Raw genomic sequence first — 21,850 nt, forward strand, 5'->3', positions numbered from 1 at the left:
TTTTGCAGCAATCTTCATGGCCTTGGTTCTGCATTTGTGGCTAGTCATTTGCACCTTGATAACTATTTTTTGCTACACAATAAGATAAAATAAAAAAAAAATAAAAAAAATAAAAAAAACAGTGTAATTAATCATTCTAAATATATACTTTCTCCGTCTCAATTTGTTTGTCATCTATTCTATTTTAAGATGTCCCAAAATATCGTATTGTTTTTAAAAATAAAATTAATTAACTTACTAATTTTTCTATTATACCCTTACTTTATTTTCAAAACTATTTATAAAGAAAACTAACAAATATTTTAAAAAATCAATCTAATTGGGGCACCTTCTTAGTTGCCTCGTTCAAAATAACTATTTAAAAAAAAAAAAGCTAGTAAATTTATTTAAGGATAGTTTTGTAAACTTATAAATTTTAATAAGCAGACAAGACAATAAATTATATTCCTTTAAAAAATTTGATTTTTTAAATAGGACAAACAAATTGAAACGGAAAAATACAAAAACTTTTGTTGTTTTCTAGAGCTTTTTGTAATTAACGAGGTTTACCTACCTTCATGTTTTTATAAGAGGGGGACAACACGCAATATCTGTGTTGAGAACTTCGGTGGGCCTAATCTGTGTTAATGGAGGAAGAAATTGTAGGTCTATATTTATATAGCTTGGTATACAATATGCTTACTTGTTGAGCAAAAAAAGAAAAAACTTCTTAAAAAGCACTATTAATCTGAATGACACCTGTTCATCCCCCTATACTCGTATCTCGTACATACGTGTTCAAATCCCCTTCTCAAAAAAAAAAAAAATATTGATAAGTTTATGGATATTATTTTTCACAATTATTAATCTAAATTGTTTATTGTAATTGATGTATAATAAGAATAATATAACAATGTTACAATGATGTCAACAATTACATTATAAGTTTATGAAAAATATACTGTCCTTAACACCATTGAAAGATGATATCAACAATGATAAAAAATTGTTATGAAAAATATTGTATCCTGAACATTATTAAAAAAAAAAAAAAAAAAGATACGATAGAATTTTAATTCTGTTACATTCCATCCATAATAATAATTTTTTATTATCAAGTTAAGATATTAGTTAATTTTTTTGTATTATATCCATTTTATAATGATTATTATTTCTTATTGTATCAAGAGATTAATTGATTTTTTTTATTCGTAAATAAACTATTTTACCAGTTCGAGTCTTGAGATTACTGAAACCGACGCAAAGAAAGGGAAGAGTTGCACCTACATCTACATGTGCAGTTTAATAGCAGTGGTGAATGGTATTTAATTGTAAAGTTGATAATTTATTACTTATTAGCCTCCTACAGTTCTGTCCGGAAGTACACTTTTTGTATTGCATTTTAATTAGTACCAATACTCTGCCTCATCACCTCTAGCTGGATGTGCATCGTATTTGTGTCTGGGTGATGTTTTACGTGTATAAATGACGTGTATCGGTGACGAAAAGTCAGCAAATTTAGAGAGTATATAATAAAAAAAAATTGATTTTTTTATTTTAAAAAACATTTTATATTATTAGGAAACATTAGAAACATTAAAAAAAATCAACAACTTTTGCCATAACTTATTAGAGCATTCACAGCAGTGGTTGTAAATTGCTATATTGCTATATTTTAGCTTCTCAACCACTAAAACTGATGATACAGCAGTGGAGCTATAGCAAAATTTTTTTTGCTTCCAGCTACAGTGCACATCTATCTTTAGATGTGCACTGTAGCTCAAAGTTAAAAAAAAAAATATTATTTTATTAAATTTCTCTCTCTCTCTTTCATTTAAAAAATGTTTTCTCTTTCTTTCTTTTTCTCACTCTCTCCGACTTCTCTTCCTTCTTCGTTTTTCCTTCTGTCTCTCTCTTTTTTTTTTCTTTTTTTTTTTTCTCTCCCTCATCTACTCTCTGCTTTGCCGGCCTGTTCTTCGCCAACCTGTTCTTCGCCGGTCCTCGCCGACCTGTTCTTCGCCGGTCTTCGCCGATCTTCGCCGACCTGTTCTTCGCCTGTTGGTCGCCGATCTTCGCCGATCTTCGCCTGTTCTTCACCTGTTCGTCGCCGATCTTCGCCGACCTATTCTGCGCTGATCTTCGCCGACCTGTTCTGCGCCGATCGTCGCCGACCTGTTCTGCGCCGATCTTCGCCGACCTGTTCTTCGCCTGTTCGTCGCCGGTCTTCGTCGACCTGTTCTTCGTCGATCTTCGCCGACCTGCTCTTCGGCGATCTTCACCGACTTGTGGTGTTTTTTTGTTTTGTGGGTGTGATTTGTGATTTGTGTGATTTGTGCTGATGGTTTTTTTCTGTGATCTTGGTTGGTTGGCAGTGGTGGTGGATCGGATTGTGGAGTTTTTTTGTTTTGTGTTTGTATTATTTTATTGTAATAGAAATATTATTTTATTGTAATGTTTATATTATTTTATTGTGTTGAAAGCTAAAATAGATGCACTGTTGCAGTATGTTTTGTAAAGTGTATAGGTAAAATAGATAAAGTAACTTTTTGTATAGCTAAATTGCTAAAATTTTAGATCCACTGCTGTGGATGCTCTTACCTAACGAATTATGATAAAAGTTATAAATTTTATTTTTGTGTTCATAATATTGTTCTATTACTAATTTACTATGTATTGATTTTATTCACATTAGTTGCTTAGCAGGTACAAGCAAAGGCCATTGAGCTGAGTCAAATGGCAGTCATTAATTAATTAATTAGGTGCCTAGCTAGGTTACTTGGACAGGTGGAACATCCTTAATTGGCCATAAGGGACAGGCATAACTGTACAATTAGTAAACACTAACTCTAAAATCTTTAAACACCACGAAATTTGAAGTTCGTTAAATAATGTTGTTCTAGTAATGCTATTTGTATTTTTTAAAAATACGTATAAGTTAAAAAATGTTTAAAAATACGTATAATATTATTTAACTATTGAAAAATATTATTCAAAATACACTATCAGATAACCATTTACTTTTCATAATTGCAACAGTGGGGACATTACAATGATGTTTTAAGGTGTATTAATTTAATTAAGAAGTCTCTTCACTTTTTTTTTTTTTTTAAATGAAGTTTACTAACTATTTTTCTACATTAAAAAGAAATGAACATTATTTTCATGGTGACAAATTTGTATATAAAACATGCTCAAGTTCAAGACCACCTTGTAGAAATTTGATTTTATGGGACTATAATAAGGATTTTGATGCCCATTATGAATGATTGCAGGTCACTGTTGCGGAGAATCCTTAACTGCCAAATCCTCCATAACTATACATGCTACAGGGAAAGCAAACTAGAGTACAGATGCCTTAGCCAATATGAAACGTACTCACTACCTCAGAGACCAACTAGTGCGATTGGACAAAACAGCTCCCATGATTAGTCGATAAAAAGGATTTTGGACTCCAAAGGTAAATAACTGATCTTTTTTTTTCCTTAATAAATGGGTGCTTAGGTATTTATAAACTTGGTCTGAGGGGAGCTTTCCGTAAAATAAAAAATAGGCCTAACATCTCATTGTGCCCTAAATTGGTTGAAATGACACGAGAATGGGATGTTATCCCTTGTAAAAAATACGACTTATCTTAAATAATATTTAATATAATTGACAAGAGATGAATGCAATAAATATAAATGTAAGAAGAAGTGAACTAGTGATCATATATATATATATAGAGAGAGAGAGAGAGAGAGAGAGAGAGCTGCTAGGGCACCCCCACGCTTGCCTCTCAAGAGATTCTGATCAGGTTGGCCATTAATATAGGTTGGATATTGTTCACAATTTATGGCCTGTTTGGGAGTTTAGAGAGGGAGGAGAGTAGAGGAGAGTAGAGGGGAGAGGAGTAGTGGGGAGGAGAGTAGAGGGGAATGATTACCCTCCACCTTGTTTGGATGTTTTTATAATTAGTAAGGGGGAAGGGAGTAATTAGCCCTTCCTCTTGTTTTTAACATTGTAATTTTATAAATATAATAAGGGTAAATTAGGTAATTTACTTTATCAATAATTTTATGTGCTCTACTCTCCCTCCAAATCTCTCCAATTTGGGGGAATTAAAAATGAGGGGGTTGGAGGTAGTTGAAACCCCTTCAAACCCCTTCAAACCCCTCCCCCTCCTTCCTTAAAAAACTTCCAAACAAGGTAATTGAATTACTCCCCTTCCCTCTACTCTACTCCCCTCCTTTTTTAAACATCCAAACAGGCCATTAGGGAAGGTAAATGGGTCTGGTTCGGAGGTCGAGCACAATTTTTACTAACTTATTCAACAAAAGCTCGTCCGAACAATATGCTCAATCTATCTAAAGGAAGGTATTATTGATCGAGGCTATTGGTTTGTTCATGTTTGATGGTTTGACCCATGGGTCGAGTGACTTCAGGGAATCTCAGTCAATTGGGACAAATCTTTTTTTTTTTTTTTTTCCTTTTTCAAAAAAGTTTTCAATTTCTTTTGGTTTTGAAAATACTTTTTTTATTTACATGTTTCCAATTGTATTTTTTATTATTTAGGGAACAACTTAAAACTTTTTTTTTTTTTCCAATATCAAGAATAAATTCTTTAGAACAGTTTAAACAAATTAAAAATATATATAAAAAATCAAATCAAACGAGTAATATATTAAAGGCATTGGCCAAAATAATAACCAAACAAGAACTATAATCTAACCCATCTCAAGGTAACACTCGAATCGACATAATGCATTGAGCTTAAAAAAAGAACAAAGAGAAACCAAAAAAGAAAAAAAAAATATTCAGATCTCATAAATCGGGGTCGCAAGAATCAGAAAAATGTAGATCACATGATCTAGCAGTAACTTGGACTCGGATCATACACTGCCACTTCATAGAATGTGGGATATGGTGGATATTGAGGGCACACGGGTAATTGAATACATCCAGTAGAACAAGTTGAAGATGTACTTGGCTTCTCTTCCTTTGCTGGTTCTGGTTTCACTGGTTCTGGCTCTATCTTTTTTTCCTTCACTTCTTCCACACCCAATAAGGTGGCATAGCAAAGCTTCTTCCTTAATGAGCAGGTCAGGTTAGCCGAGTCAACACCTTCACCAATCACCACCAATTGATCTTTATCTGCTCCTTCAACAGCAACTGAGATCACACCTGTAAAATCAATGAACATGTAATTAAGTACCACCTTGTTGACAATATATTGTTTTTGAAAAGCCATAAAGCTAGGAGTGATTTGGTGCTAACCATCTGCTATTGCTGCAATCTTCATGGCCTTGGCTTTGCATTTGTCACAGGCCATTTGCACCTTGATAACTATTTTTTGCTACACCATATAAGATAAAAGGCTCACAATATTGTAATAAAATCTAAGTATATTCCAAAGCCTTTTTTCTTTCTACAGAATGAATATGGTGTAATTAGTATTGAAGTTTACCTTCATGTTTTAGAGCAGGCAACAATACAAGCTGCAGCCTCTGTCAGAAAAATGTGATGTGCTTAATCTGTGTTAATAGGGGAAAAAAGAATTGTAGGCCTTATATAGCCTTTTTGGTGAATATACTTGTTACTTAAGCTAAAAAAAAATAGAAATGATAAATATTGTTGCGCACACACATACCACGATCTCAACTAGTACAAAAAAAGGTCCGGTTAATATGTACACTTAGGGCATATATTAAACCATCTATTTTTGGTAAAACATTTTGGAGAATTGAAAAAGTAAAAGAGAATTTTTTTTAAAAAATAATAATTAATTAAGGGCACACATTAGCAAAATTCTTTAAAAAAAAAATAGAGAGTATAAATTGTTCAACTTTATAGGTGCATTGTACATGCAGTAATTATTATAGCCATGGGGAATGGGTATTCATATAACCAATAGTCTGTTCGGTATCCCTGTATGCCCTGTATATTAATGTAATTCCATGTGCATGCTGCATTACATGTTACGTGTATCTGCCTTATGTACTATCAAATATTCACTTTAACTAGCCTTCTTTTTTGTTGGCAACATTTATGTTTTAGTGCCTTCGTTTTGGTAGACCATTACATTTCTCTGTACACTATAACATGTACCAGGCCGGCCCTTCCCTTAGGCAAGTTAGGCAATTGCCTAAGGCCCCAAGGGAAGGGAGGCCCCCAAATTTTTAAAAATAAGAGGTAGTATCAGATTTTTAAAAAAAAAAAAAAAAAGTAGTATCAGATTTAAACCAAAAAAAAATAGTATCAGATTAATTACAAAATCTGGTACATCTTTTTAACCAAAAAAACAAAAATTTTGATAAATCCGGTTAAACATTGTTATCCTCTGGACAAACCAAAAATCATTCAGATAAACTACAAATCCAGTCTAAAAGATTAATCATCAAACAATCACAAATCAAAACAAATAAATCAATTCAAACCCTAAAAATTTTATATTCTCAGTTTCTCTCTGCTCTCCGCCTCTCTCTGTCTCTCATTCTCTTTAATTCTCTCCACTCCACTGTGAATCACTTGAATCACTCAAGCAACTTCATCTTCAAGCAACAGAGCAGATTCGGCGCCTCCCTCATTAGTGACAGTACAACCGACTCGCCGCCTCTCTCATTCTTTATTTCTTTCTCTGAATCTGCTCTCCGCCTCCCTCATCAGTACAACCGCTCTGCCCGTTCACTTCATCTTCTGTTCTGATCACTAGGTTCAGGTATAAGTTACTAATTACAAATATTTGGTTTTGGGGTCCAGTTTGGGCCTTCAAGTTTTGGTTTTTGTTTTAATGATTCATCCCTTTTTTTCTTTTTCTTTTTTTTTTTGAGAAATGATTCAGCCCTTTTTATTTAATGATTCTACCGTATTTGTAATGATTCAGCCTTTTTTTTTTTTTCTGTTATAGATAGGATTTGTTTTGTGTTTTTTTGTGGGTGGGTATTATAAATTAATAAGCCTAGTATTACAGTTGTGCTTAAATTTTTGTTATGCTTGTGCTTTTTTTTTTTTTTAATTTTAATCTTGTGTTTTATATATATATATATATATATATATTTTTTTTTTTTCTTTTTTAGTTAGTGATAATATATTAAATAAGTCTTTATTTATATAGGTTGAGATTGCTAAAAAATTGTTATTGTTCGGTGAAACTACAACAATACTTTCTATATAAATCAGGTTATATTTCTCATTTGCTCTACACTTGAAAGTTATTTTTTATTTTAGTCTTTATAAATATATTGTTTGAATAGAAATGTCTACTAGAAAATATGCATTTGAATATGAAAAACTTAAAAAAAGAAAAAAATTTAATTGAGTCTCAAAAAGGATCAAAAGGCAAAAAAAATAGATTTCAAATGAAATATATTATAATATAAAAATATTAAATAAACATTAATTTAATTAAGGTATAAGTATAAAAAATGCCCCATTTTTAGTTCCCGCCTTAGGCCCCAAAATGTCTAGGGCCGACCCTGACATGCACTTAATATATATGTAATGTCTGTTTTCAGTTTATTAGGTGCAAGCCAACTCATTTAACGTATTAATCAGTCCAATCATGAACCATTGAAATACAAGAGAATGCTCTCTCAAAAAAATAAAAAATAAAAGAGAGTGAAGTGTTATGACTAATACAAAGTTTCATGTTGTTAGAAATACTGAATGATTGTATTGTATTTCTCACTGAAACAATATATATATGAGTGTCTTTATATAGGAGGCATATGAGTGCAGTACAAGTAAGAGTGTAGTACAAGAATGTGTACTATACAAGTAATCTAGTTGGGCCTAAAGCCCACAATACTATACATGTTAACAACCCCCCTCAACCTCAAGGTGGATGTGAGACTAATTTGAGGTTGTCAACTAAATCACGAAGGCGTCCCTTAGAATGTGACTTGGTGAAGATGTCTGCAAGTTGATCTTTAGAGGAGACGGAGTAGAGCTTGAGAGCACCATGTACAAGATGATAACGGATAAAATGACAATCAATCTCAATATGTTTAGTCTGTTCATGGAAGAAATCATTGTGAGGAATATGAATGGCACTTTGATTATCACAATAAAAAGGAGTAGAAAAGGACGTAGATACACCTAAGTCCTTAAGAAGCCATCGTAGTCAAAGGAACTCAGATGTGGTATTAGCAAGGGCATGATATTCTGCTTCAGTACTGGAGCGGACCACAAAGGTTTGTTTCTTACTTCACCAGGAAATCAAGGAAGAGCCAAGGAGAAAGCAATAGCCAGTGGTGGACCTACGATTAGTGGGATCTCCTGCCCAATCAGCATCAGAGAATGCACAGAGTACAAGAGAAGATTGAACTAAATAGAAAATGCCATGAAAGAGAGTGTGCCCTTCAAGTATCGAAGAATGTGCAGAATAACAGCGTAGTGAGTCAATCGTGGAGCAGACAAATACTAGCTGACCTGATAAACAGCATAGCAAATGTCTAAACAAGTAACTGTGAGATAAACTAGGCTGCTAACCAAACATCTGTAAAGAGAAGGATTAGACAATGGTTTCTCCCCTGAGGGAGTCAGATGCGCATTAAGCTCAACTGGAGTGTCAACAGTCTTGCTGTCAGTGAGTCCAGCTTGAGACAAAAGGTCAGAAGTATACTTGGCTTGAGTAATATAAAGACCATTTGTAGAATGAGTGATTACAAGACCCAAGAAATAGCTAAGGTGTCCAAGATCTTTCATCTCAAACTATTGACTGAGAAAATTCTTGAGTTCTTGTATGCTACTAAGGTCATCACCAGTTATGATCATATCATCCACATAGAAAAGAAGTAAAATGGTGCATTTATCAGTGCGAAAAAGAAATAAGGCAACATCATAAGGACTGGCAGTGTAACCAAAGCGAAAGATGGTAGAGCTGAACTTTGTAAACCAAGCTCGTGGAGCTTGTTTAAAACCATACAATTCACGTCAAAGGCGACAAATCTTGTTTGATTCAATAGAGAGACCTGTAGGAGGTTGCATATAAACTTCTTCACTCAAATCCCCATTGAGGAAGGCATTTTTAACATCCATCTGAAAGAGATCTCATTTTCTTGCAGCGGCAATAGCTAAAAGGGCACGAACATATGAGATGCGAGCAACTAGAGCAAAGGTCTCTTCATAATCAATCCTATACTCATGTGTAAAACCTTTTGCAACAAGACGAGCCTTATAGTGCTCAATGGACCCATCGGAGCAAGTCTTAATCTTGTAGATCCACTTACAACCAACCACAGACTATCTAGGAGGGAGAGTAACCAGATCCCAAGTATGATTTTTGGTTAATGTATCATCTTCTTCTTATATTGCAATCTGCCATAAAGGGTCAGTGGAGGCCTCACGGTAGGTTTGAGGCTCGTGGAGTGTAGCAAGGGTAGTATAACAATGATAATCAAGTAAATGTGTAGGAATGGATCTTACCCAGGTTGAGTGGCAAGGTGGAATGTCTTGTGAAGGTGGAATGTCTTATGGAGGATCTTCAGGCGGAGCAGGAGCAGGGGACCCAGGTTCAAGTTGGGGTAGCTCATCATTAACTTGTTCATCTTCAACCTGTCTAGAAGGAATATCAAAAATATTTGGAGGTTGGATAGAGAAATCAAGAGTATTTGGAGAAGGAACATGAGACTCATCTGGAAAAACTTCTAAAACAGAAGAGGTAGTTAGGGAAGAACAAAAGTGAGAGAGTTCAACAAACAAGCGGTGTTCCCAGAAGACAACATTACGAGAAACACGAAGACGATGAGACACAGAATCATAACACTGATACCCCTTTTGTGTTTTGCCATAACAAAGGAAACAACAAAGTCTAGACCGAGGCTCAAGTTTGCTGTGCTCATGAGGCTGAAGAAGAACGAAATAAGCAAATCCAAAGGAGCAAAGGTGATGGTAGTCAGGGGGTGACCCAAAGAGGCGCTTATACGGAGTTTGATTATGGATGACAATGCTTGGAATGCGGTTAATGGCATGTACAACATGAAGAGCAGCTTCACCCCAAAATGGATGAGGAACTTTGGTAGAAAGAAGAAGAGCACGAATATTGTCAAGAATGTGACGTAATTTTCATTCAGCTCGACCATTTTGCTGAGAGGTACCTAGACAAGTTAGATGATGTACAGTGCCATAGGAGTGTAACAGAGCTTGAAAAGCATATTGAGTATATTTAAAAGCATTATCAAATCGAAAAATTTTGATACGTTTGGGAAATTTCAAAAGAAGATTTCATAGGAAAGATCCAACTATAACGAGAATAATTATCAATAAAAACAACAAAATATCGAGATCCACCAATACTAGCAACAGGAGAATGTCTCCCATCAGAATGAATTAACTCAAAAATGATATTAGAAATGGAGTCACTGTTATTAAAAGGTAAAGCTGGCTGTTTTCTTAACTGGCATGAAGTACAATCAAAGTTGTCTTTGGACACAGAACCTAACAGACCCTTAGAAGCTAATTGTTGTACCCGAGAAGAGGGTGCATGACCAAGAAGAGAATGTCAAAGTGCGAGAGAAGGTAAGGAAGAAACCGCAGCAGCAGCAGCAGCAACAGACACTAGAGTAACATGTGGAAGATGAAGATTGCCCATGTGGAAGATGAAGAATGCCAAAGATTGCCCACTAGGGATGTGATGAAAAATTATTTAATTTGCAAACACATAATACTCATCACACCCCTAGGTTTTTTTGTGATTGAAAAATGTAGTAATCCTAAATTATAATAAATACTCTAAATTAACTCTTACCCAAAAAATAAAAGAGCCTCAAGCGCATGCTCAGAGGCTAGTTTGTTAGTAAAGAATATTAAGTTTAAAAGATCAAGATTTATATTTTTTTACCAAAAAAATGGATAAAGTCCAAATGTCTCATCTGCAATAAATCCCAAAACGCAATCAATTAAGAACTACTCACGCGCGTGCTCAGAAGCTAATTTGTCAATAAAGAATATTAAGTTTAAAAGATCAAGATTTATTTTTTTTTTTACCAAAAAAATGGATCAAGATTTAGAGGGACAACTCCAAAGTCCAAACGTCTCATCTACAATAAATCCCAAAACACAATCAATTAAGAACTACTATTTTTCTTATAAGAGGATTACTAAAGTGACTTAAAAGTGAATTTTTTAAAAACTTTTAATAGAGATGAGCTATCAATTCGTGTAAAGCCACCTTAAAGTATTCTTTTAAAAACAATTTTATGTTAACTTGAACTAAAATTTGTATATTAAGTCAATGCAATGTGAAGTATGACTCAATACAACAACTAAAAGAATAGATCTAAATTGACGGTGTGAATACATAATCCAAAGACAAACTTAAGCAGAAATAGAGAAACTTGAAATGATACAAAGTAACTCAAAAGGGGAATAACAGCACAAAAAGATTAGGGGCATTAAGCAAATGAATGCCCAATTTGCCCACAATTATAGCCGATTCTCATCCATGCCATGGTCATATCCTTCTTATTAGGGCTATCTCATCATTCTAATTAGGGCGATTCTTGACTGCCCTTGATGCCAATAAAGTAATCATATCTGCAAGTATCACATAACATAAAAAATCACCATTATAAGTTGACTTTATGCCATAAAAGAACATTTGTCATTTCCAATAAAACTTCAATTCCAGATATATTCAATCACTCACACGCGTGCTCCTTCTTTTGGCTTTTCTCTCCCCATTTCTTCATGCCTGTTAAAAAAGATTAGATTTAGGAAAGGATTATAGTTATCTGACTCTACCATGAAAGAGTCAAATGACTGTCATCCTATCTCATACTAATATTTTTCTTATACACTACCCACATTAAAGAGTTCAAATCCACAAACAAATAATACCATAAATTTTTGTGTGGAAGTTAATTTTTTTTTATTGAAATGGATTTAAGATTTTTTACATCCATGGCTAACACAACAACAAAATACAATGAACATTCATAGCAGTTCATTAATCCTGAATTCGGCCAATTGAGGAGACATTCTAGAAAAAATGACTCAAGAAAAAATGTATGAAGTGATGGAATAATGTGATCAGGACCATCAGACACTCTTGAATAATAACAACAACAAAAAAGTTCTGAATTATAATTACTACAAATTGAAAGGTGTACCGATACCCTTAATAATACTTCTAGCAAACAAAGTATCATAATCTTCTAAACCCATAGCCCCAATCTATCTGTCCCGGCCTTCCTATTGAGGACCAACAATGACATCAAAATTGGTATCAGTTTATGAACAGGATTTGAAAAAACTATGAAGACTTAACAAAGTGAGAGTGAAAGATGGTGGAAGAAGATTGGGTGGATGACAGAAGAAGAAACTAAAGGAGAAGGATAATATTGTGGTGGATGTTAGAACGTGGTTTATTTTTTTGGAGAACGAACATGGTTTTAATAGGTGTGGCAATCCGATTTTTACAACTACCTTCAGTTATCTTTCTTTTTGAAGCATAAGATATATTTGAAAGTAGGGTTTTTTTTGGATAAATTTGAAAGTGGTTTTTTTTGTAGAGAAAGGTTTTTTTTTTTTATAGAAGTTGAACGTGGGTTTGAATGTGGTATTTGAAAGTTTTTGGATTTCTTTTGGATATGATTGATATTTACTTTTTCGTATATTTTTTTCTTCAAAAAAAAAAAAAGAGATTTAAGGAAAAAAGAAAAAAGCTAAATGTGATGAGATTAAGGGAAACTCGGGTATTGAAAAAAAAAAAGTTCAGTTTTATTTTTTTATTACTTTTTTTATGCAAAGAAAAAAACAGTCAAGTCTTGATAAAGGAAGAAAAAAAAAAAAAACTGAAGAAAGAAAATTGAAAACGTGGAGTAATGCTTGGAGTTAAACGTGAAATTTGTTTCTGAATAAGTGGGTTAGTGGCATAGTAATCCTATTTTGTAGACAATGTTTTAGTGGGAGTTAAAATAAAAGAAAAGAAAAATAAAATCCATCAACCTTGATTTCTTATGAAATCCATCAACGTTGGTTTCCTATTTTTTTGCAACTTCAAGCAAAAAAAAAAAGAAAAAAGAAACCATCAACGTTGGGTTCCCCTTTTTTTTTTTTTTTGCAACTTCAAGCAAAAAAAATAAAAATAAAAAACCATCAACGTTGGTTTCCTTTTTTTCTTTGCAACTTCAACCAAAAAAAAACCATCAACGTTGGTTTAATTTTTTTTGTTTGCAACTTCAAGCAAAAAAAAAGAAAAAAAGAAGAGAAGATAAGGTAAGATAATGATATAATAAAAGAAAAGAAAAATAAAAAAATATAAGAAAAGATAAGATAATGATAATGATAATGTTAACAAAGTGGAGTCCTTTTAGTATCTAAATGACGATAAAATAATATATTTTTGTTGGAGATAAAATAACCCTTTTTTTACAAATTAAACCATAATCCAAGACTTTCAGAAAAAAAAAAAAAAAAAAAAAAAAAAGTTACTAACCTGAGGGAAACAACCTTCAACCTTGAGCGTTATGATGGCAAGGCATTAAGCTTGGTGGCAAAAAAAAACCTGTACATATAATAGAACCTATTCGATGTGGCCCAAAAAAAAAAAATCAGACTTAAAAAATGAACATGAGGGAAACAAACTTCATGCATACAGAAATAAAACCTGTTCCATATGGCCCAAAATCAGTTCGTGTAGTCATCATTAAAGACAAAAATGTGAGATCAGAGAGAGAGAGGGTTGAGGTTTGATATAAGAAAAAACTTACCAAAAATCTATGTTGTTGTTGTTGTAGTTTGTATTGAAATCTGAAGCAAAGAGGTGGGTGAAAGGAGTTTGAAAACACAGAATTGAGAGAATTGCATAACTGAAGAAGAAGCAATTTGAGTTTGAAAACAAACGTAAGTGTACTGGAAGTGTGCTCCTATTTTGTAGATAGTGTTTTACATGGAAGTTAAAGAACCATTTTTACCAAATTTTGCCCTTACTTAAACATAGGCTGTAGGGGTATTTTAGACCCAAAAAAAATTCTTTACAAAACTATCGTTTTGTCTCTACTTAAACCTAGGGATGTAGGGGTATTTTGAAATATATAAAAATCCACTCTAAACAGGTGCAGCCGCTTAAATAGTAGTATAGATGACGATAAAATAATATATTTTTGTTGGAGATAAAACAACCATTTTTTTACAAATTAAACCAAAATCCAAGACTTTCAAAAAAAAAAAAAAAACATCAATGTTGGTTTCCATTCTTTTTATTTGCAACTTCAAGCAAAAAAAAAAAAAAAAAAAAAAAAGAAGAAGAAGAGAAGATAAGGTAAGATAATGATATAATAAAAGAAAAGAAAAATAAAAAAATATTAGAAAAGATATGATAATGATATGAAAATGTTAATGATAATGTCAACAAAGTGGAGTCCTTTTAGCATCTAAATGATGATAAAATAATATATTTTTGTTGGAGATAAAACAACCATTTTTTTTACAAATTAAACCATAATCCAAGACTTTCAAAAAAAAAAAACATTATTAACCTGAGGGAAACAACCTTCAACATTGAGCGTTATGATGGCAAGGCATTAAGCTTGGTGGCAAAAAAAAAAACCTGTACATATAATAGAACCTGTTCCATGTGGCCCCCCCAAAAAAAAAAATCAAACTTAAAAAATGAACATGAGAGAAACAAACTTCATGCATACAAAAATAAAACTTGTTTCATATGGCCCAAAATTATGTGCAGTCATCATTAAAGAAAAAAAAGTGAGATCAGGGAGAGACATGGCTGAGATTTGATATAAGAAAAAACTTACCTCAAATCTATACTGTTGTTGTTGTCATTTGTATTGAAATCTGAAGCAAAGAGGTGGGTGAAAGAAGTTTGAAAAAACAAAATTGAGAGAATTGCATAATTGAAGAAGAAGCAATTTGAGTTTGAAAACTAACGTAAGTGTACTGAAAGTGTGCTCCTATTTTGTAGATAGTGTTTTACGTGAAAGTTAAAGAACCATTTTTACCAAGTTTTTCCCCTACTTAAACATAGGCTGTAGGGGTATTTTAGACACAAAAAAAAAATATTTACCAAACTATTGTTTTGTCTCTACTTAAACCTAGGGATGTAGGGGTATTTTGGAACAAAAGAAAATCCACTCCAAACAGGTGCAGCCGCTTAAATAGTAGTATAGATAAGTTATCCAGTATCATTCTTGCTTTAGCAAATTTGCATATACAACAATTGCTTACAAAGTCATCAAATGTGTAATGAAAGGCACAGAAAAGAACAATATTAAATTTCATAAGGTAAGATATTTATGTTACAAAAAATGTTTTCTATCAACTACTTCATAGATTGACTACCATTTCATTCACCCGAATTCATCCAATGTGTCTGCTACGCAACCTAACCAAATTGTCGATATGTCACCCTAAAAAAAATACAAAAAAAGAGAGAGTAAGGTTTAAATATAAGAAAAATAACAAACAAAAATAATAAGAGGAAGAGAGGGCACCATTTAGAACACATACACTAAAATAATGAGCCAAACCTGATAACCACAAAGAAAAAAAAAATCAATATATATAATTCCTATTGTTTAAAAAATAGTCATTAATTAGAGAAAATACTTAAACACCCGTCAAACTATCCAAATAAAAGAAAAGAAAAATAAAATCTATCAACCTTGATTCCTATCAAATCCATCAATGTTGGTTTCCTATTTTTTTGCAACTTCAAGCAAAAAAAAAAAAAAAAAAAAAGATAATCAAAGTTGGTTTCCCTTTTTTTTTTGGCAACTTCAAGCAAAAAAAAAAAAGAAAAAAAAAAAAGAAGGTAAGGTAAGATAATGATAAAATAAAAGAAAAGAAAAATAAAAAAAATATTAGAAAAGATAAGATAATGATATGAAAATGATAATGATAATGTCAACAAAGTGGAGTCTTTTTAGTATCTAAATGACGATAAAATAATATATTTTTGTTGGAGATAAAACAACCATTTTTTTACAAATTAAACCATAATCCAAGACTTTCAAAAAAAAAAAAAAAACGTTACTAACCTGAGGGAAACAACCTTCAACCTTGAGCGTTATGATGGCAAGGCATTAAGCTTGGTGGCAAAAAAAAAAACATGTACATATAATAGAACCTGTTCAATGTGGCCCAAAAAAAAAAAAATCATACTTAAAAAATGAACATGAGAGAAACAAACTTCATGCATACAGAAATAAAACTTGTTCCATATGGCCCAAAATTAGTTCGTGCAGTCATCATTAAAGAAAAAAAAGTGAGATCAGGGAGAGAGAGGGTTGAGATTTGATATAAGAAAAAACTTACCTCAAATCTATACTATTGTTGTTGTCGTTTGTATTGAAATCTGAAGTAAAAAGGTGGGTGAAAGGAGTTTGAAAACACAAAATTGAGAGGATTGCATAACTGAAGAAGAAGCAATTTGAGTTTGAAAACTAACGTAAGTGTACTGGAAGTGTGCTCCTATTTTGTAGATAGTGTTTTACGTGAAAGTTAAAGAACCATTTTTATCAAGTTTTTCCCCTACTTAAACATAGGCTGTAGGGGTATTTTAGACAAAAAAAAAATTCTTTACCAAATTATCGTTTTGTCTCTACTTAAACGTAGAGATGTAGGGGTATTTTGAAACATAAAAAAATCCACTCCAAACAGGTGCAGTCGCTTAAATAGTAGTATAGATGATGATAAAATAATATATTTTTGTTGGAGATAAAACGACCATTTTTTTACAAATTAAACCATAATCAAAGACTTTCAAAAAAAAACCATCAATGTTGGTTTCCTTTTTTTTTTTTTTTTGCAACTTCAAGCAAAAAAAAAAAAAGAGAGAAGATAAGGTAAGATAATGATATAATAAAAGAAAAGAAAAATAAAAAAAATATTAGAAAAGATAAGATAATGATAATGATAATGATAATGTTAACAAAGTAGAGTCCTTTTAGTATCTAAATGACGATAAAATAATATATTTTTGTTGGAGATAAAACAACCATTTTTTTACAAATTAAACCATAATCCAAGACTTTCAAAAAAAAAAAAAAAAAAACGTTACTAACCTGAGGGAAACAACCTTCAACCTTGAGTGTTATGATGGCAAGGCATTAAGCTTGGTGGCAAAAAAAAAACCTGTACATATAATAGAACCTGTTCCATGTGGCCTAAAAAAAAATCAGACTTAAAAAATGAACATGAGGGAAACAAACTTCCTGCATACAGAAATAAAACTTGTTCCATATGGCCCAAAATTAGTTCATGTAGTCATCATTCAAGAAAAAAAAGTGAGATCAGGGAGAGAGAGGGCTGAGATTTGATATAAGAAAAAACTTACCTCAAATCTATACTGTTGTTGTTGTCGTTTGTATTGAAATCTGAAGCAAAGAGGTGGGTGAAAAGAGTTTGAAAACACAAAATTGAGAAAATTGCATAACTGAATAAGAAGCAATTTGAGTTTGAAAACTAACGTAAGTGTATTGGAAGTGTGCTCTATTTTGTAGATAGTGTTTTACATGGAAATTAAAGATCCGTTTTTACCAAGTTTTGCCCCTACTTAGTATTTTAGACAAAAATTCTTTTTTTACCAAACTATCCTTTAGTTTTGTCTCTACTTAAACCTAGGGATGTAGGGGTATTTTGAAACATAAAAAAATCCACTCTAAACAGAGCACTTAAATAATAGTATAGATATGAACTTGTAAATAAAAAAAAAATAAAAAAATTAATATATGTTGAAGAAAAATAAATGAAAGCAACCAAATGTTATCGGAAAAACACCCCAGAATTTGAGTTGGGCAACATCAACATTATTTTGAGAAACAACTTAAGAGTTTGGTCACAGAAGAAAATGTTAACAGATGGGCCATCTCACAGAAGAAAAAGGATACAAAGAAAAGAAATAATTCAGTGTCCTCAGCTATATATATCTTTTTTTTGCTGAACAGTATCTTCAGCTATATGATTGAGACAAGGTTTGGTTTGGTAATCATGTATTTGTCTAATTAATTAATAGGTCATGACAGATATCACTGTACACAGGACATATCTAGGTTCTAATTTCTAAAAGATCACATGGAAAATAATATTAAAAAAACATAAAGAAGAAAGTGGACCTCTTACTCCATATGTGAAAGCTTCATTGTTCAAAACAAGATGGGGTCTCTAACTTTTGCAAATTCCTAAACAACGAAACATAAACAAAAATTAATTATACGCCAATATTGTTTCATGAATGCGATATCTTGGTAGGTAATGTTAATAAAATAATAGGGATGCCATTCGAGGAAGTTGACATGCATGTATATAGAGTTTATTTTCGTAATTAGAAGGTTTTATTCAAGGAATATTACTTATGAAGCACGGGTACGGGTGTAGGTGCGGGACTCGGCAATTAAAAAATTATTAAAAATATTTTTATTTATATTTTCTATATATTTTTACTATTAAAATATTCTTAAAAAACATATTACTATGCCTTGATTCACAAAACAAAGAAAGTAGAAAGCAAGAAACACAAAACAAAACACAAAACCAAAAAGAAAACACAAAAGAAGCAACAAATATTCAAAATAAAATTGAAGAATGACAGATTTAGGGTTTTTGGGTCTCATTTAGAGCCAATTTCAACTGTTCCGGCATGATTCAAGGCCGATTTCGGCTGTTTCGGCCGTTTCGGTCGCTGGCCGATACGACCTGATACTGTCGATACGGCCCGATTCTGGCCGATTCGGCACCTATCGGCGTGAATCAGCACGAATCGGCGCGAATCGAAGCTGAGTCGGCAGAGAAAAAAAAAAACGTGACAAACGCGGCCCGACGTGGCACTGACACACGAGCAGCGGTGTCCCTTGCATGTCTCTCGTCGCGCCGCGTTGGACGCGGGTGCGGCACTTTTGGCGCCGCATCCGTGCATCATAGAATATTATAGAACATGAAGTTTATGTGTTTGAGTTCAATGGTCTAGGTCTTTTTCCTGATGTTAAGGATCTGAAGCGCACTTGACAGGTTCATCCTCTTTTAATATTTTACTTCCTGGAAACTATTCAATGATTTTTTTTTTTTTGTGATTATACATTTGAATTAAAAAATGTAATCTAGTACCACCCTCAAACAGCAGTATTAAAATACTGATCTTGGTACGGAAGAATATACCAGGAACAAAGAAAACAAGTCTGTTATTCTATGTTGATTTGATGACAGAAATTATCTTATTTTCTTTTAGACAGACAAACGGACCACATATTTATACTACTAGAAGTCAAATTAATTGTTCACACTTTAATAGTTATCTCTCTCTCTCTCTCTCACGTTTTTTCTGTGGTCAAGAAATCTTCACTTGTGCTTTATGATTGGCGCTTTTCAAACAGAAACAAGTTTGATTTTTTGTTTTTTCTTACTTCAATATATAAGTTTAATTTTTCTTTTGTCTACGAATTCCAAATAGTATGATTAGAATCCTTATTCCATGACACCTTGACCATATTCCAGTGGGGTTCACATAGCAGATCTAGAAGGTCCCTGAACAGGGTTCGAGTCAAGAATTTTGTTTGGAAGCTCGGATTACAGTATTGAACCATAGTTAAACTACACAAATTTATACATACATATGCATACATATAAGTGTATATGATTGAATGGAGAGAGAGAGAGAGAGAGAGAGAGAGGTTCTTGATCCAATTTCTCTTTTAGAATTTTGAATAGCATATATCATTTCATCAAATATATTTTTATTTTTATTTCCATTTTATAAATATTTTTGGCATCTTTAAAATCTACCAATTTGAAAGTGAGAATTTATGAGATCTATTTTTTTTTTTTTTGCTTCTAGTTTTATGGGAAAGCTCATACTTTTTGGAGGGTCAAGAGAAAAAAATAAATTTTAGTTATATTTATAAAATGATTGATATTATATAATAAATGTTGTGTTCTAGAAGCCACGATTTCAGATTCCATCAATTAGCTATCTTTTTTATGTAATGAGTTTATACATTATTATTAACTAGTCGTTAACCCGTGCTATGCACGGGAACTTACCTATTTATGAGGTAGACTAAAATAATTTTATAAAATTTTAAATTGATTAAGAAATTACATGATTTGCTCTTATATAATTTCAATTTGTGTTACAAATTGATGAAGAAACCATTGCTTGAATGTGTAGTGGCTTATAAAAAATTTGTCAGACAATTTCAGATACTGCAAAAAAATAATTCAAAAATTTAGCTATTAAAACTTTTGAAAGGCCAAAAAATATTAAAGAAAAATGATTAATGTTTGAGTTTGAGTTTAAGTTAAACTTGTTAGAGAGGTAAAGTTTCATTATTTGTTAAGTTTGGATTAAATAAAATAATTTTGTTAAAAAAAATGATGAGTTTGAGTTTAAGTTGGACTTGTAAAATAGAATTTCACTTCTTATTAAGTTTGGACTAAACGAAAATAATTTTGTTTAAAAAAAATAATGAGTTTGAGTTTAAGTTAAACTTGTTAGAGAGATAGAGTTTCACTCCTTGGTAAGTTTGGATTAAATAAAAATAATTTTATTTAAATATTGTGCTGACATGAAAAATTGTGGGAGTTTCAGAAGTTTCGGTTATATATGTGTGTGTGTGTGTGTGTGTGTGTGTGTGTGTGAAGGTAAAATAAATAAAATGCGTATTTGGGCTTTGGGCCTAATTTGTCGGTGTAAATCTGTCCAAGCAGAATCTTTGAGGCCCACAGACCAGTTCACTACAAGAGGTGAAGGAGTTGTCCGAGGAAGGGTACTTCCTCGGACGGGCCCAGTAAAGGTCATGGGATGTACCAGGGGATTTAGAGACAGGATTTCAGAAGATCTATTGAGTAGAGACGTGATCCACGCAATGGTTAGAAGGAAGAACGTGTGAAAAATATCAGAAGAGAAAAAAGCTACTACCACCGCATTAAAAGCCCTGCACCTACCTCCCCTAGCCACATTAATGGAGGAATGACTTCTGAACAGTAATATTCAGCCTTCCAGCTATTATTTGAAAACTTCAAGAAGGTGGTTGATGGGACAAGTATCTATTTGGAAAATCTGTGCTACACGTGAAAGAAAAAGGGAAGAAGAAGAGGGATATAAGAAGATGAGAGAGGTATGAAGAGAGAAGACCTTTTTGAAAACGAAAATTGTAATATTTTGCTTAAAGAAAGAAAAGCAATATAAGCGGTTCTCGGCTTACGTCCGAGGAGATTTTTTTGTCATATTTATCTATTATTTGCATAGATCGCAGCATTCTAGCCTGTTTATTAACTCTCCAATATCTCTAATCTAGGTTTCAAACCTATACTCTACAAATTTCATTGTATAAGACTTTTTGGGCCTAAGTCCATCTAGAGATTGTACTGGGTACAAATTGTATACTTACAATATATATATAACTTATAAAAATAGTTTAGTTTATAAGAAACTCTATTACCAATATATCATGGCGTTTAGGTAAAACTTTATTACGTGTTTCACGCCAACTAGATTCTATTAAAAAAATTCAATAAATTTACAATATCATATAATTAAATTATTAAGATAGTTTTAATAATATTATAATTGAATTATAGTAAGTCATAGAACATTTTATAGAAGGAAAATATTAAAATTACTTTCAATTTTACTAAAAAAAAGTTACAAACTAATATGACAACAAATTAATGTGATTTTTTTTTTGTTGAGAAACATGCAATTGATATTATATCAACAACATAATAAATAAAATTTTAATTGCTTCTTTTTGTTTCATGTTCAAAAGATGACAATCTATTTGGAAGGCTTACGCAAGGAAAATACATATTTTTAATTATCAGCTCATGCAAACGTCGTATATTGGAAGCACAAGAAACCAGGAGAGCAAGAACAAAACAAAGACAAAAGGTTTACATCTCAATTCTCATGGATGAGGTTGCAATATTCATCAAATGCCTA

At 32.2% G+C, this 21,850-nt stretch overlaps 1 protein-coding gene across 2 annotated transcripts; it reads right to left on the reverse strand.

The window, feature by feature from the left end:
* Nucleotides 1-4,631: 4,631 nt before the first annotated feature.
* LOC142641573 (heavy metal-associated isoprenylated plant protein 47-like) lies at nt 4,632-5,512 on the reverse strand. Of its 2 annotated transcripts, none has more exons than XM_075816018.1 (3): nt 5,423-5,512; nt 5,233-5,301; nt 4,632-5,139 (listed from the first exon to the last, which is right to left on the reverse strand). In XM_075816018.1, exons 2-3 carry the CDS (start codon nt 5,285-5,287, stop codon nt 4,826-4,828), a joined length of 369 nt encoding a protein of 122 aa, XP_075672133.1. In that variant the 5' UTR covers nt 5,288-5,301; nt 5,423-5,512; the 3' UTR covers nt 4,632-4,825. The 2 variants fall into 2 exon arrangements, with proteins under 2 accessions (XP_075672133.1, XP_075672132.1); XM_075816017.1 differs by having other exon boundaries at nt 4,635-5,139; nt 5,233-5,311; nt 5,423-5,506.
* Between the last annotated feature and the right edge of the window lie 16,338 nt (nt 5,513-21,850).

This window comes from Castanea sativa, chromosome 6, assembly GCF_040712315.1.
Source record: "Castanea sativa cultivar Marrone di Chiusa Pesio chromosome 6, ASM4071231v1".
Classification (NCBI taxonomy): domain Eukaryota; kingdom Viridiplantae; phylum Streptophyta; class Magnoliopsida; order Fagales; family Fagaceae; genus Castanea; species Castanea sativa.

Bases quoted from the DNA above. Each gene is read 5' to 3' on its own strand.
- LOC142641573 (XM_075816017.1), bottom strand. The intron at 5,140-5,232 runs GTTAGCACCAAA...TTGATTTTACAG, and splicing joins GATTGCAGCAATAGCAGATG to GTGTGATCTCAGTTGCTGTT.